General features: G+C 41.6%; 1 protein-coding gene across 1 annotated transcript in view; it reads right to left on the bottom strand.

Moving 5' to 3' along the window:
* Window positions 1-5,633: 5,633 nt before the first annotated feature.
* The window catches only part of LOC137908205 (astrotactin-2-like), a 181,574-nt gene continuing 169,786 nt past the window's right edge, over window positions 5,634-17,421 (bottom strand). Inside the window, exons 21-23 of the mRNA XM_068752575.1 lie at window positions 9,245-9,345; window positions 8,779-8,962; window positions 5,634-5,871 (exon numbers count right to left, since the gene is read on the bottom strand). Of these exons, the coding sequence (XP_068608676.1) occupies window positions 5,634-5,871; window positions 8,779-8,962; window positions 9,245-9,345 (523 nt within the window). The remainder of the gene's footprint in view (window positions 5,872-8,778; window positions 8,963-9,244; window positions 9,346-17,421) is intronic.

Raw genomic sequence — 17,421 nt, 5'->3', positions numbered from 1 at the left:
AAATACTGATGTGCCATCTTATTATAAGACATTTTCTTTGTGTATTGTAACACATGAAGTACCTCTCACAGGTCTCTGATTATAGAATGGTCCACTTATGTCTGTCTCCTAATCCCTCAATAAATTAAAAAAAGGTGAATTGTCATTTTTTTTCTAAGTGGGAAGTACAAAAAAAAAGTGTATTTACATATTATATGGGTATCTAGTGGTATTACTGCAATGTTTCGTACTCGATTACTCAACAAATATATTTTAAGATGTAAATAGTAATATTATATGATGATTGTATTTGCAAACTACGTACTAACTGTTTGGGAGTAGCTCTTGGATTGCTTTTTATCCTAAATATTATACAAAAATGAACCGTGAATAATGTTGTGCATTGTGTCAAAGTATCACCTGCAAGACAAAAAAAAAGACAAAAGACAAAAAAAAAGAACTGTGATGCTTTACCACGCCACTCGCTGTCAGCATATTTTTGGTTTAGCATAATGGCTCAGTACAAGCACTGTCTTCAGTCGTCTAAACCATGAGTTTATCCATCGAGTCATATTTATTTGCTGTCCAGATAAAGATCATAATGGTCCTTTCTATTACTTTTTTTTAAAATTGCTCCTCATTGTCAAGCTTGACCGATCTTTGTTAAACATCAAGAAGCTGATTTCAACATTTGCCCGAGTTGACGGCTCCCGATCTCTCCTCACTCAGTCTCCTACATTGTTGAGTCTTACCCCCAATGCGTCTGTTTTTTTTGCTGAGAATCTCACCAACACTGTAAAGGCAGCCATCAGACCCAGTTGTCCCTCCAGCCCTTCTGATGGCCTCCTCTCTCTTTGGTGTTTATACAGTATGCACTTTTTTCCAGGCACATATACATGCAACAGATTGGACTATTATGTGTCGGCTAATGTTTCTCTCTGTTTTCACAGCTGCAATTATATATATTTTTTGGTGCTCTAGTACATGGCAAAACATGTCTGATGTGTACTATATTTTCATAAGGAAGAGTCATAAAGATGAGTGTCATGTTCATTTTGCTGTCATTTATTGTGTAGAAATAAAACACTGGTTAAAGTGAACATAAGTTTGAAGACTACGGATCAGTTATTTGATGGTTCTTGTGTCCTTTTTAAATCTGCTTTATATAATGTATTTTGTAATTTTTCCAGAGGTTCAAACTATTTATTGTGAGCATTTACGGAGTAAACAAAGAGCCCAGGTGGCCCTGAAGAGGAACGCACTCTTTAACTCTTCATCGATACCTTGGCATCCAATGTGGTGGCGTTTCCCCGCACGCCAATAAAGTCAATGTCATAATTTGTGAGAAAGAAAATCGAGCTACTGATTTTTAAAGTGCAGTTAATGTCGCGTGACTGGAAAGAAACTGGATCTCAGCTTCAAGGAGTAGTTTGTTGAGGGAGATGGAAAAGGAAAAGACTTCCCAGCAGCTCACATACAGCGAAGGCATAGCCACGCGAAGCTCGTGGTATAAATTGGAGTAATTCATGTCGGGATAGTTGCTTGTTAGTTCAGTGTGTGATTTTCCCCTTTCCAAGTCAGTGTCAATATTTTTCATCTGAATAATATGGTAAATTGGGTCAAACCTGGGAAACACCGGCATTGCGCTGTATTCGATTAAATGGAAGCTGTTTAGCTCTGACCCTCATTTCAAGAGTTTATCATTTTAATTACCACTAAAGACATCAGCTGATCACGAGCAATGTCAACATAATAGCTGACGCAGCACCGAATGACATGCCAAACCTCACAAGGAAACAGTTTAGCTATAACTATAACATATATATACCATTCAAAGGTTTGGGGTCACTTAGAAATACCCTTATTTTATAAAGAAATGCACTGTTTTTCAATGAAGATAACTTTAAACTAATCGGAAATACACTCTATCTCTAATGTGGTAGAAAAAAATTGAAAAAAAGACTATTCTAGCTGCAAATATCTGGTTTTTGGTGCAATCTCTACATACCGTAGCCGTATCGAGGCCCGTTTCCAGCAACCATCTCTCCAATGTTCTAATGGTACAATGTGTTTGCTCATTGCATCAAAAGGCTAATGGATGATTAGGAAACCCTTGTGCAATCATGTTAGCACAGCTGAAAACAGTTCAGCTGCTTAGAGAAGCTATGGGACTGACCTGAGTGACCCCAAACGTTTGAACGGTCGTGTATAAAAAAGAATGGATCCGAGCGCGCACAGATCGGTTTCAGAAGAGACCCTCCGTTAGGTAGGGAAGCCTGAGGCAACGACTCGGTCCAAACACTTTCTAAAGGTTAGAGCAAAGCAGACATGGAGAGAAATGTCGAATCGTTCTGCCTCTGAATGTCACGAGGACAACCTTTTCTCTGAGGTCTCTGGATCAGAACCCTCAACCAGACGTCTGAGCGGACAAACCGATAACGACTACTTGCTGTGATGTTTCCTTGCTGTGGATCCATCTCTCCTACGTCTGGTATGACATTGTCAAACCAAGGAATGGTTCTGGGCAAACCTCAGAAGACACCTGACAACAATCGATTGGTCAGTATCCAGCACGAGAGTGAGGAGTGATTTACTGCCTTGAAAAGTCACCACTACTAATAGTGAGTGTGCAAAAGGAAAAAGTGTGCCGTGACTGACAGGAGCAGCAATCACGTAAGATCACACGTTAAACACAGCCTTTTAAGATCTGTCTCAGGTTCTGGACTATCCATCCATCCATCCTACTACAGAATTCTATTTCTTTATCAAAACTTTAAAACTCATCTTAAGACTTCTTTTGTTGATTGAAACGTACGAGCTCCTATCCGGATCCCTGAGACTCAGCTTAATTCATGTTAGTGCATTTTAGTTAATATTAGACCTGTCTGAAAGAAATGTTGCTCAAACTACATACCAATCTCATGAAATTCATTCATTGTTAAATTACATGAGAAAATCTTGATTGCAGTTGGTGTTAAATACATTAAAGAAAAGGTTTAATGTGGAAGTTTGGAATGATCTGCCAAAGGCTTAAATGTGTAGATATGAAACACAAGTCAGACATTTGCCAGAAATCTGCTCCTTTGCATGACGCACAGACAAATAAAGATAGCAATACAACATATTTACGATTTCTTTACTTCCTGAAGACCAAAGAACAGCATAAGAATGTCTGTGGCTTGAAGCCTTCCACAGAGAGAATGAAAATGGGGAAACTGTGGGATCTGGCCGGTCAGTAGGGACAAACACTTCATCATCACAAGTTAATTAATGATGTTACTGATCCGATGAAATGTGTGCGATCTGAACAAATAAAAAGAGTCTTCAGGGATGGGGTAATTACATGAAAAGCACATGGCCACACACGTGCTTTTAGAACGAAGCCAACTTGGGTGAATATTCATGCAAAATGAGAAGACCTACCGTTTAATGAGACTGCAAACAGCATCGGTGCTTCGGAGTGTCTCGAACGGACAACGAAGGCTGCTCCTCTTTATTATGAATAATACTGAAGAGATAAAACGCAAAATAACAGTGACAGAAAAAGTGGCAAAAACACATTTATATATTTTGTTCATTGACGATCGATCATTCTTTAACCGTTTTAGTACTCATTTTAGTACTCACTAAAATGATCACGCTTGGTAACCAGTCAGGCGATGCTGCTGCCTCGAATGGTTGCTCCAGAAGAAGCAGACAAGTTTGTCAAACCTCCTTGTTAGAAAATATGTTAAATCACTCGCCCTGCTGGGAAAGCCTCCAGAACGGTCCGCTACCTGGTTACGGTTAAGAAAATGGATGGATGGATGGATTAAAGCACTCTTTAATATATATATATATTTATAGTGTAGGTCTCTAACACCCTCCCTCCCCCTAAAAGTGCCTTTGGAGATTTTTGTCTATACATTTATTTAACACATTAACTCAAATGTTAATATTCAAAGCTCAAAAAGATCCCAGTACAATGTTAAACAGCAGCTTCTCTAAATATACGCTGGGGTTTCTGTTAAATAAAAATTTTCAGTTCGATTTTCATGAACAACTTGCCTGGTAATAATTGTGCTCGGTTAGCAATGTTACCATCTGGGCAGGAAAATTTATCCAAGATGGAAAATTATCTGTAATATTCCGGAAAATGGTTAAATCATCTTAGAAACATTTAAATATTTGCCATTCATTAAATTGAATATTCTTCTCACTTGTTCAAGAAGGTTGGCTCGACGTTTAAATGATCAGCGAGAGTAAAGTCAGAGTATATACATATTTTTAATATTTCACATTCTTCAGAAAAAAGACAATCAAAGTCACCAAGTCATAAATACCTTTTTTTTTACAACTTAAAATGTACAATATAATTTATTATTACAATTCATATAACATGAGATAAAAGTATTGGAAAAAAGGCATTGGTTATCTTCCGTTAAACAGTATCCATGGCTTTAAAGATGGAGTGAGAAATCAGAGCATTATAAGGAATGAAGGACATCCTTAAAATCACTAATTCTCCTCAGACGTTTTTACAGCTGCTTCAATACAAACTGTTTGGGCACGAGAAACTACTCCAATTTCTGCTGTCTTTTAGAAGCATTTTTATAATTCTGCTTTTCAAATATGCTATTTGATATATTTTTTTTATAGTTGTAAGTCTATTTCCAGTCATTCATCTGCTGACATAGTTTCCACGTTGTGACTATTATCATGCCTAATACTGCACTTATCTATTATAGTAGCATTTTTTCAGCTTTCTGCTATGGTGACAAAATTTAAATCCCTCTGAGAAGTCGTATTAGCTTAAAAGTGCACTATGTGGTCTTTCTGATCATTAAATAATTCTATAGATTTATTTAATCTAGTTAAATCAGCTCTATATTTTTGCACACTACCACTGATTTGGTTTCATTAAAGGGAGATAATGGAAAAAACATTTCAGCTGAATTCAGGATTGCAATCGGCAGCGAAATTTGATTTTTGAGAGAAAATTCTGATGAAAAAAATCTACCACCAATTCAGTCATTTTAAGGGGCTGGTGGTCACTGATCAGTTGTTATTCAGGTCACCATCAAAAGCCTCGCTGTTGTAATTGAACCTATCAAATGTAGTACAAGTCTAACTACATAGTTTCTCAATTTATTTTAAATTACTGAAGCAAAGCTTTATTTATTTTTTAAATTTGAATTAGAAAACATAAAAGTCTTTCAAATGGCTTAAACATATTTCAACTCCTCCTCTCGCATGAAGGTCGTAGTAAAGGCAAAATAATTTATGCAAATATTTTTTCTTTTTTTCTTTTTAGATTTAAATGTTCCAGGTTAAGCACCAAAGCACCAGAAAGGAACAACAATATTACATTCAGGATGATTTAAACCAACCAGTTTCTCTCTCGGCTGAATGATATTTTACATGTTCAGACTGCGGCTTCTTCTTGATATGTGATCACTGGCATTTTGCAGTTGAGAACTATGTCATCTCAAAAAAAAAAAATCAGTCCTTCAGTAGCTTCAAGACGGCGTCCAGTGATTTATGAGGTTCTTTTTAGGCTCTCTTGGTTTTCAAAAGCCACCAGTCACTTGAAAAGACATTTGCTTCACAGAGGGCGATGAGGTTCATCGGCCGCTGACGTCATTTTGCAGGAACGACAGAAAGAAACTCCTGTCTCATCGGAGTTTGGTTTTGCTGTAAGTGTTGCGCTGTACAGAAATGAGCTTCTCCATGCAGGAGGTGCGGCTTTCGCGTAAAGAGCCGTACCACGTGCTCCCAGGAGTCCGGCCCTCTTCGCTTCGGCAGTGGACGTACGTCATGGTGTCGGTGCGGCTCTGGATGTGGCCGCTGTGCAGGAGAGACCGGCAGTAGCGGCTCATCTTCTCCACCCGGTGTAGAATCAAGTTGGCTTTCCTACAGCAGGAGAAGCCAAAAACACCATCAGATAAATGTCATTTTATGTAATAATAATTTCATCAGCGTTCAAATTTAACTTGATCAGGACTTGTAGACACAGAAGAAGCAGAATCAGCAAATTGACCGTTCTTTCCTGACAATCACAGCAAGCGCAAAAGTATCCAGCACAGATCTACATGCGTGCAGCGTGTTGGTAACGACAGACAAATAAACAGAATACTTGGCAAAAGAGAGAAGTTATCTATTCTGTTATTGATGACTCATATCACTGCTGAAAATGTACTTGATCTGATTTTAAAAGCGCCCATTGAAATCAAACCGCAAATTAATTGAAGGCTGTTCTTGATCTATTTGTCTTTCAGGAGTGGTTTTGTGCTCTTTTACAAAATTAAGAGCACTTACATTTTAGTATCACTGTTACTACTTCTGGCGTTGAGTAATGGAAGTCTGGACACACTTGACTGAAGTTTTTTTTTTTTATTCTCACACGTATTTGGCGAGAAAGAAAACGCCTGCAGATGATCAACATGTGGGCTTTAGGTGGGAAACGCAACAAAACCGAAGCATTTAGGCTCACAAAGTTTTTGTGATGTCCAATAATAGGCTTGCTTGAGAGGAAAGAAGGCAAAACATGGTAAAATGCTAGTTTGGTGGAACAGGCTGCAAACCTATAACCTGTTTTATTTCCAAGACGAGACCACATGAATCAGATTGAAAGGAATCTATGACCAGCCAGCTAATTTAAAACAACAGCAGTTCATCACTATTTATTGGTGAAATTCAATCATACTGACAAATATTTTTCTGGATACGATTGACTGGATCTTTGGGAATGTAACAAGACTGTTTTTCAGTTTGATGTGAATCACCACATGGCATTTTTGACAAATGGCCTGACTTATGTAAGTGTTTTTTTGGAGTTGGTGTGGATTTTTGAGGACACGGAAGCTCAAGAACTTCAGGAGGTCAAAAGCAAGTCCTTTGATGAACCCATGCCTTGATGAAAACGGAGGGAGAATCGTGTGCTAATAACACAGGTAAAAAAAAAAAATCTGATCTGTGATCGGCTATAGATTCAAATATGTGACAGATGATGCATACACATCAGTTACGAAAACTATGAGTTTGTGCATGTGTGTGTGCATGTGTGTGTGTGTGTGTTGATGCTGTGGACATGCATCAATTTCATTCCTGCAAAACAGATCCACATCTACAGGACAATCCTGCAGTTTGAGCTCTCATGTTGTTGAGCTCATGCGGACACCAAAATGAGGAAAACACATGCAGAGAAGGGCAAAATTCCATTTGTTTTGAAAAGCAGTGTCTGCTGAGCATCAACATCTGTCTTTAGTTAAGGAAGGAGTACAGACATCCTTTTGACTTATTTGCAGAAGAAAAAAAAGGAGGGGGGGGGGGGTGTTTTCTCATTTCCCTTAAATTCTTACATCTGAAACAACAAAATACCAACACATCATCAAGGGTGGGAGCATGTTAGCAAGGGACACATTAAAAGACAAGTGTCGTTAATGATGACAAAGAAACTAATAATACGCAAAAAAAGCACATTCGGAATATTATTTTTGTGCGACCTTTCTGGCAAGTCAAAAACGGCTTTGTTTGATTTAACCAAATAATTTATGCAACTTATTATGACACAAAAAACAGCTGCAAAGGAATGCAGCCGGCACTAAAAACAACAGGAAATAAAGAAGCTGGTGTGTGTAGGAAAAGAAAAAAGTGCACATCAGGAAGATTCTAGATGTGTTCACTGAAATAAAAGCAACGTAGGAGCCAGCATGTGCAGAAAACAATGCAATTATGAAAGGAGCTAGTGTTATGTTGTAACAACGTTAGTGGAGGTTTGGGGGCTCTTGGGAATTTCTGCTCCTGGGGGGTTGGGATGGGAGGGGGGGGGGGGGTGACTATGCTTACGTTTCACTTGGCCATTCTTTTACCTTTTAAAAGGCACCGCCAATAGCGTCTGCTCGTAAATTACCCCAACCAGGCTAAAAACTGCCAACTTCAGGCAGTAAATAATCCATGCCCCCCCCCCCCCCCCCCCCAAACACACACACATACACACAGGGCTGCCCACACACAATGGCCTACCCGTGCCTCCCACACACCTTCGCCAATCAGAAACAAGCATAATCTGCAACAGACAAAGGTTATTCCACAATTATTATATTACTCATGGCTTGAGGGAAGTGCTTCTGGCGGCGGCGGCGGATAAACCGGAACATTTGGCTGCTACTTGAGCTTTTCTTGCTGTCGTGATTTCAAGACTGGCTGACCCGTATTTTTTTTATTTTTTTGCTTAGTGCTGTTTACGCAGGTCCTCCAGTGGCTTTGCCCGTCGGAGGAGAGCTTCCCTCGTGTTTGTGCTGTCGCAACGTCTCAGTATTTGCTCTCACAGCAAAGCATCAATGGGCGTGTCCTCGTTGAGAGGGTCACCGAGCGGCTTTTTAAACGAGAGCGAAGAGGAAATGGAGGTGGTCGCTGAGTTAGTGTTAGCAGACTAGCCAGTTTAGTGCTTGGCTTGGCTGGGATGCTGTTTTGGCGTCACCATGGTAATGCAAGGAGTAACTGAGTAGCCACGGTGACTTTACCCACTCGTCCTCCAGTAGAAGCACTTAGGAAATATGTGAAGGGGGGGGGGCAATTGTGCTATTGCCTCCTATTTAGTGGGGTGCAAACAATGCAGACATGAGAATTGGTTCCAACGTTTAGTAGACAGTTTAGTTTTTGTTGTTGTGTAAGAAGCCTCAGGAAGACTGCAGCTGAGCCTATAATAGCACAGTGCAATTAAACAATAATGATAAATACGTGATTAAAGAAAAGTAACACACGGGGGGGGGGATACGGACAAGGTTGCATGAGAAAACCACGCCTCCATCATCTCACCTGGGGCCCAACTCATCCTCGCTTCGCCACACAAAGTCTCCAAACTTCTCATAGTGGGAATTGTAGTGGTGCTGGACTCTGTATAGAAGCGGAGGAGGGATCTCCATCAACGTGTTGTAAGCCAGCTGCTGCTCCTTGCCGCTGGTGTAGCCATTGTACAAGTTATACACCTTGTCTGCTATCTCTATGAGGAGATAAGAGACACAATTGCAATCAGCTTGGGTGGCTTGAGAGAGAAATTCAGTGAAGCAAAATGCAGCAGAGAGGCACTACACTTCCCACAATCCACCTCGACAGTTAGGGTCATACCGTAGGAGTGAATGAAGCCTCTGAGCAAGGATCACACTGATGCATGAACACCGTGGAAAAGTGAGTTCGGACTAAATGAAAGGATGCAAGAAATGATGTGGAAAAAGATGGAAATGGAACACAGGAAGACGGAGAAAACAGGAAATGGTGAAAGTACCCTCAGCCCGGCTGTCGTCGACCATCGGACAGGATGTTCGTACCGAGACGAAGCTGGACTCAGAGTGGCCGCCTCGGCTATCCACTGCATAGAGAGTAAACCTGAGAAGTACCACAAGCGACAGAAGCATTTTAATGATTTGTAAATACCCCAGCGCAAGTTTAAAATCCAAGTGATTCGCATTACAAGACATGCAGACATTCAAATGCCTTGTCTTCAGCAGCATGTTTCATCAATGCTGTGCTTATACGGTACTTGATAATAGATTGGCATTGTTGAGTTTTTCCAAGAGTCATCTTGTGCATAAAAAAGGTGCATAAAAGGGGGCTTAATGCCCGGAAACGAAATGAGAGGAGCGGATTGAAGGGGCAATCTGGCTCGACTCCAAGAACTCCATAAAAACAAATGATCCTCTCTCTGAAAATGTCAAAGATCGGAATATTCTGGGTTCCGTGGCGGACTGACTTGTGGACCATTCAGGGACCCAATGATATACGACACTGACAACAGTTCAAGACATCGCAACAGGGGGCGAGACGCACTCGGAAAATGTAACGTATCCCAAGTCAATATAGAGCCACGCAGGCCTGAATAGAGAACAAGTGACCTTTATGTGTTCTTTTCAAAATGCCAATCTGTGTTCTTCTGAATAAGAAGAAGCACGAAGAGGAACTGGACAGGCTGATTATGAAAGCGGATCAAGGGTGGCACAGAATAAGACAGAGGGGGCTGATACCTCGCGTACGAAAGTGCACAGCTATTGCCACTGGCATCGTGACGATAGCTGAACTTTTGAAATGATGCTGCAGCACCCCGTGTCGCCATGGAAACCACAGATGCCACAGAAGTAACACAAATGTTTTTTGTTAAGACCACTTAATCAAATAACATTTTAACTTACTAGCAAAAATAAAATATACCATTTTAGTTTAATTAATTCAATTCAATTTCAATTCAATTTTATTTATATAGCGCTCAATCACAACAGAGTTATCTCAAGGCACTTTACAGGAATAGCAAGGAAAGACAGAACCCAACTTGACCCACAAGAGCAAGCACCTAAATTAATAATTTAATTCTCAAAACAAAATATGTTTCAATATTTACTGTTTTAACTAGCTGGTCTAACTCTTCATGTTTTACAGTCACTGAACACATGACATAGAATTTGTAATAATATAGCCTTGTCTAATCGTTGCTATTGATGAATGTATTTGCAGGCCTAGGTTGGAGACCTACTGGATGTTTTTCTGGAGTCTCGCTGTTTGCATGAATTTGTTGTTACTGAAATCTCATTTCCTAGAAATGAGTAGTGTTTGTGACTAGTTGTGAACAACTGTAAACTTTCAGCAGTATTTCGACAGAGTAACCGCGGTAAAAACAGCAGAATGGCATGAAGGAAGCCGCAAGACACAGTGAGACAAATGATCAACCGAGGAGACATTCCAACACTAAACACTTCTAGAAATGCATGAAAATAAACACATTGGGATGTGATTGTTTTTACAATAGTTGCTTTTCTCCCCAAACCCAAACTGTCGCCATGTTGTCAACTGATGGTTCCATACATGACCTGTTTGGAAATTGCAGGCATATTTTGTCTGGCCTTGTTTTGCAGCAGGGTGGATGTGGTATTCCCCAAGAACCGCACCAAGTGGGTGGAAGTGGGGCTCCTCTGACCAGCAAGGCAATGCCAGCATGCAACAGTCACACAGTTTGCATTATGTGACCACATAACATGCAGATGGATACAATGAGGCAATTTATTGTTTTTACTGTTGTTACGGCCCCCACATTGTCCTCAATGTGTGGACCTATTTTATATAAATTACTTATGCAAATCACAGAAGGTGTCCGTGAGTGGCTCCAGCCGAAAGGGGGCGCGGACGACACCGGCAGCGTTGTCAGCCTGCTGATTGGTGTCGTCCTTTCCTGCCTTCCTCCACCAATCAAGAGGAACTCATCCCAGCTGAAGCTGTTTAAGAGCGTGCGTCCGTCATGGCGGCTGATTTTGAGGCCTACAGCTTGCCACAGTGCTTCTTGGGGTTGAATCTCTGCGCTGTGTTCACTAAAGCACGTTGGTGTCTTTTGAAGACGCCTGGCCTGAGGCCTAGCTTCAATACTGACTTTGCCACTCAGGCCAGTTGAAGTGTGTTTGCATCCACTCGGTTTAGGGGTGCTGCCGGACCATGCATTTGCCTTTTGTTTGATTTATGCATAAGTGATTTTAGTTGGGATTGCCTCCTTAGAGCGTGTCTTTTGCAGTTTTATGAACTTCTTTTATTTGAGCAGCACCCGTTGGCCCTTGTCTCCTTAATTAATTCGTTTGTTCTTCATTTGACTACATTTATCTTAAATAAATAACTTTCATTCAAATCCAGTACCACTGGTTTAAGTGCGTTCCCATTTTTCCCACCACGAGCCAAAAAGGGGGCGCAACGCTGTTTCTGGATGTTTTAGCTGTTGGAATCAATGGCAGGCACTGTTTCCCCCTCGCACAACCCATAAACAAATTACAAGATTGTTATTTACCGTAATGAAATTTCATCTGACAGTAGTTAACTTTGGAGGTCTGCATTTAATTTGAGTAAAAGAGGGATAGCATTCTCATTTGCGAGAGGAATTTTGACACTGTACAGAAAATTTTAAGACGAGAAGCTTTAAGACTTGGATCCCAGGCGTGAGAAGGAGCCTCGGCTTCTGGTCACGCTTGCAGGAGGAGGACTTGAAAGACGGCGGTGTCTGAGCTCGGTGTGAGCAGCTAGAAGTGATAAAGATCGCCTGGGAGAACAAAGGAACCGGCAACGGTTCGGTCTGCCATGAGAATGTCATAACAGCAAATAAAAAAAACAATTGGCAAGATGCGCACACATCCCAGAACAAACTACACACAGATACACTTTCTATTTACTTCCTACATTTAACTTTACCCTGTCTATCCCTCGGGCAGCATGGTGGCACAGTGGGTGGTGCAGTTGCCCCGCAGCAAGAGGGTAACAGGTTTGAATCCGACGTGGGGCCTTCCTGTGAGGAGTTTGCATGTTCTGCCAGTGTTTGTGTGAGTTCTCGCCGGATTCTCCGGCTTCCTCCCATCTCAAAAAAATGCAACTTCGGTGAATTGATTGTCCATGAGTGCGAGTGTGAGTGTCTATCTATGTGTGGCCCTGCGATGAACTGGCGGCTTGTCCAGGCTGTACCTTGCCTCTCTGGGATCGGCTCCAGCAATACCTGCGACCCAGATTTCAGATAAAGCGGTCAGGAAAATGAATGAATGAATGTTCATCACTAATCCCGCAGTGCCAAATCTATTCCGAGGCACACGGGTCCTCTGGAAGTGGCTCGGATTGTCTGTGCACTGTGGTTTTGAAATCTCAGCAAACAATGAAGTGAACAAATGACGGATTAATTCTCGCGTAAATCAACGAACGCTGCCATTAAAGAAACCTTTGTCCTCTAATTTAATGAGACAGCAGAGAAATGGACGGACAAGTGATGACGAGACAGAAAGCTGAGACAAACGGGGGCGAGGGGGGGGGGCATGAGAGAAAGTGAGAGTGAGAGAGGATCAATTAGGACAGTATTTTTGGCTTGCTGAGAGAAGCCAGTACAGTCGGGATGCCGTTTCCATGACGTCAGCATTTGGACACACATCAGCTGCACCAATCCACAAATCAATCAAGGCCAGAGAAAATCGTCTCCGCCTGATAAATTTACAGCAGCTCACAGTAACTTGTGACTTTTAAATCTTCCCATCTAAGTGGTATTATGTTGGCGTGACAGTCCTAAATAATATTAGTTTTTGTCTTTCCTTGTAAAAGGAGACAATAAAAAAACAGTGTCAGCCCGGGATGAGCTCATTCACAGATCAGCAAAACTCAGTCTTTGATATCATCTCATTAAAAGCCATATGGCAGATATTCGTGCTTGGAAAAAAGAAAAAAGCATCAGTCCAACAAAACTGAGGCTCCTTTTCATCCACTTAAACATATTAAATAATCAAATGATTTGCCATCAGTTCGGTTGGTAAGCAGCACTCAACTCTCCAACAATCAATTACGCTTCCCGCTGCCTAAAAACAATTTCATTTAGATTGTGGTGCCGATATCCTGAAAAACTTGGAGGAGCCTTTGGTCAGTTCAGGCCAGAATAAAATATTTATACAAATTACTGGTGGAGTTGCGTGAAAATACAGCAGATACATTCTGAAATGCTGTGAGAGAAACACAACAGGCTGATCGCTAAAACAACATGCCATGCGTGTTCCTAGTTTGTCCAATAAATGAGCACGTGAGGTACAAGTCAAACATATCAGCAGCAGATTGAATATGCTATGAAGGCTAAACCACAGCGAACAGGAGCGTGAAGTTGTAGCCAAGGTCGCACAAAATGAAAAGCTTCCAAATGCTCTTCTGTCCGAGGCCTTTTGAAAATGACTCCATCCGTAGTAGTTTAGTGAGTGACCATCTTCATCTTAATTTGGGTGGCTTCACAGAAATCAGGCCTAAAAGATGGACGTCTTCTGCTGGTTTCTCCTGACGGCACCAGTCAGGTTGACAGTGCCAGGTAAATTATGCTCGGTAGATCAACAGATCAATCGCCACCGATCGAAAGCATTGGAAAGGATTTCATTGGCTGAACTCTGCACTGGGGCTATAAAGTAAAACTCAACGTTTAGAAACATCTGATCTGGAATCTGGAAAACACAGTTCAAGGAATATTCAAGGGATTTTCTAGTGATGAATAGATCCACAAGATCCGTTTAATGACACCTCTTGTGTAATAAGAGCTTTATTACACTACCATAGGCCATTCAAATGAAAGGATGTGAAGGAAACGGATCTTTCCAAATTGTCTGAACAGTTTTCCAAACAATGTTTCACAACCGTGATGTTAATCCTGCTCTTGTGGGAAATTAAAGAAAAACTCAAAGGTCAATTCACACAACAAAAGAAAAAAGAATCCATTTTAGAAATCCAGTTACATCAACATGTAGAATTAATTTCCACAGAGACTATTCACTTTATTTAAAACGTTATTACTTTCTAAAAATCCAGCTTTCCTAATGAGGTGTGCAACTTTTCATAGAGAAAATAGGGCTTTAGTTTTGAAGGGGCCATGAGGCCCGTAGCAGCCATGGTAATGATCAAAAGTAAAAGTCAATACCAGTGGAGCCCTTATCGGGCTCTTGATTAAGACAAGCAGAGTGGGCTGCAAACAGATGTGCCCACAGACGTAATTCCAACAAGAGTGCTGCTCTTATCAAAGAAAATAACACCGCGGAGAATGCCGAAACAAAGATAACGCCGCTGCAGTGTTGGCGATCAGACTCTGGATGCAGGCTTTTGTGAGTAGATACCTGACCCCTACAGATTAGACTAATAGTTATGCTGCTAATATACAGGAACTAACTGGCACCCCTTCCACTAGAAGAGCACTGCAATTACACAACGCGGGGTCACAGTTCTGTTAGTACACTGCTCTACATGTTAAATGTGTGACTGCAATTTGCATCTATGTATTACGTATGAATGAATTGATTGCGAAATTCTAGCATCTTCCTCGTCTCACCAGTCAAAAGAGTCTACATCCATTTACACACACAGGGGCTACCATGACAGTAAATCCATTGCTTGCTAATCATGAGAGATGAGAATTCGCACATCTCCTCACACGCCGATGGGACATTTGCAGTGGCTGCAGGGGCCTGGGTGGAGCCGCTGAGTGGATGACCGGCTCGACCTCCTGAGCTACAGCTGAATAAGTCAAGCAGGTGTTCTGGTATTTTCATTCCTCGGCTCCTTGAAATGTAACCAAGTTAAGCGCTTACGCATATATCGCTCCATGGTGTACCGAGGAAGTGCGTAATCGTCTGTGAGTGCTGACTGCTTCCTGGCTCTTTCACTGGATTTTATTTATTTATTTTTATTGTATATTTTCCCCTCGTTTAAATGCCTACAGCAGTTCTGAACAGTTTGTGTGCAAAATCCCTTCAAAACCGGGGCCGCGCTGCTCTTTTCCGGGTCGCTCCCTCATGTGAAACCCACATTTAGCAACAGCAGACATTAATGTTAAGGAGATTATTGTCATTGCCACATTAACCCACCCCCAAACCCCAATATGAAGGCCTTGCTTTGATTGTAGCACAACCTTTCTCTCACCTGAATCCCTCCGATGTTTGTGTTTGACCAGATTAAATAAACTTTGCTTTACGTCACTCGTTCCTGCAGTTCAGCTCTTCAGCTCCTATATTATCTCAGGTTGTTGACGTTCTGCACACAAAATCACATAACAAACCCCCCCCCCGCCCCTACATTCATTCATGTTTAGAGACTCTTATCATAGCAGCATAGCAAATTATCTTCTTTATTTGCATTTTATGGTGACGCTCCTCAGAGAGCCAATGCGGCAGTTCCCAAAACAAACCAAGGCCACCAAATAGCAGGAGAACTACAAACATGACAGTCAGCAAAGCTGTAGAACAACAGTCAGAAGGATGAGAAGTGTTTCATGGCAGTCACAACAACATCTGGGCCCCGTCTGGTTAGCCCGTTATTGCTTTTACAGCTTTGTTTCAAGATATAGAGGGAGGCTGAATATGCACAGAAAAGCAAAATCACCAGGCATTCAGTTTAATATTGGATGAGGTGGAGATCGATTTCCATCAGGAAATCTTTCTCGAGTGGTCGACTTCTTTGCGTTTCCTCAGCAGGGATCTGCGCTCATTACAACCGACGCGTTTCTGACCAAGGAGCACGTAAAAGAGCGGAAGCCTCCACCACTCCTGCCACATAGAGACGAAGCAACTCTTCTGGTTAACTCGAGCCAGCTGTTGCTCAGGCGTAGGTAACAAAACTCACCCCCTGAAACCAAATAACATTTTGCAGCAGGAATCGTAGACACCCGTGGGAGGATGTGGTGATCGCTCCTCAGCCATTGTTGTTGGGGAAATATGCAAACATGGCCACAACATGACGCTTAATGAAAGGTCTTTATGCAGTAATGGGGAACACTGAAGCTCGTAAAAAACCTGTGGTCAGAAACATCATCAAGTCAATTGGGTTGCAGTAAAATGCGAGTTGAATCCAGGAACAATGCAACTGAATATTGTAGGTGAGTTGAGGTGGACTGTGAAGTGTTGCTAAAACAATGCACTCTCTGATCATGCCCTCGTCTTAAAAATACAAATTAAAAAAGCTGTAGAAAGAAATGCCACCAATGACGTGTCCCTGGATGGCCGAAACATCTCATGACTTATGATATGTCTCCTCAGTTTTCACACCTGGGTCTTTGGGACGGCCTCTGCAAAGCCGACCAGCACCTCTGGTTCTGGCCGCGCCGCGAAAAGGAGTAAATCCAACACCTATTTAGGATTCTGAGATTCACAAAGGACACCTAAACCTCCAACTATGCTCCTCTCAGACTGCGTCAAAGGCCGTCATCTAACGGTACATGTGATCAGTGCTGCTTCTTCAGGCTGAGGCCGACTGCACTTCGTGGGTACACATCCAGCCACAAGCAATTACTTAAGATATCCTGGTGTGGATGCATTTCATTTGGCTATTAGCACGTGGAGACACTTTACTCTTTTACGATGTCGACCATGCAAACATTTGAAAGCCCAACCAACCAGTTTGCTTTTCGTAGATGCTACAAGGAGGGTTCACAGGGTTATACAAGGCCCTACTCCTATGACACACAAAGTGATCAGATTTTGTTTTGGAAGTTCAACTTCTATCTTCTATGTATTTTTATGCCGATTTCTGGAAATCATGAGGGACCTTCCTCAAGGGGGGGTCTGATTTATATCTGTTGCATGCACAAAGTGGGGATGTACACACCGGTAAAATATGTAAATTTTATAAATGAGGCCAACTGACAACAATGTCAAACAGAATCATCACAAGGACAGCAGTCCTATTTGTCCTTGTCCTCATGGCGAGGGAAAAACCTTTAATATGAAAAGACACCCAGTGCTGTCTAATCATTGCATTCTCATTTCTGTGAATGTGCATTAACCAATATATGGTTGAGTGTGGGGGTGTGAAGGGGATCGACATTTCATTTCTGAACTACAATGGAAGCGCTGCCTGCACATCTTTCTTGGTGGACACCAATTTTGACTCACATACAAATGATAATACCGGTATGTCTTATATATATGTATAAAGGGAATAAAT

The sequence above is a fragment of the Brachionichthys hirsutus genome, chromosome 19, assembly GCF_040956055.1.
Source record: "Brachionichthys hirsutus isolate HB-005 chromosome 19, CSIRO-AGI_Bhir_v1, whole genome shotgun sequence".
Lineage (NCBI taxonomy): Eukaryota > Metazoa > Chordata > Actinopteri > Lophiiformes > Brachionichthyidae > Brachionichthys > Brachionichthys hirsutus.
The sequence above is the reverse complement of the archived record's forward strand: the minus strand, read 5'-3'. Positions and strand labels throughout refer to the sequence as shown.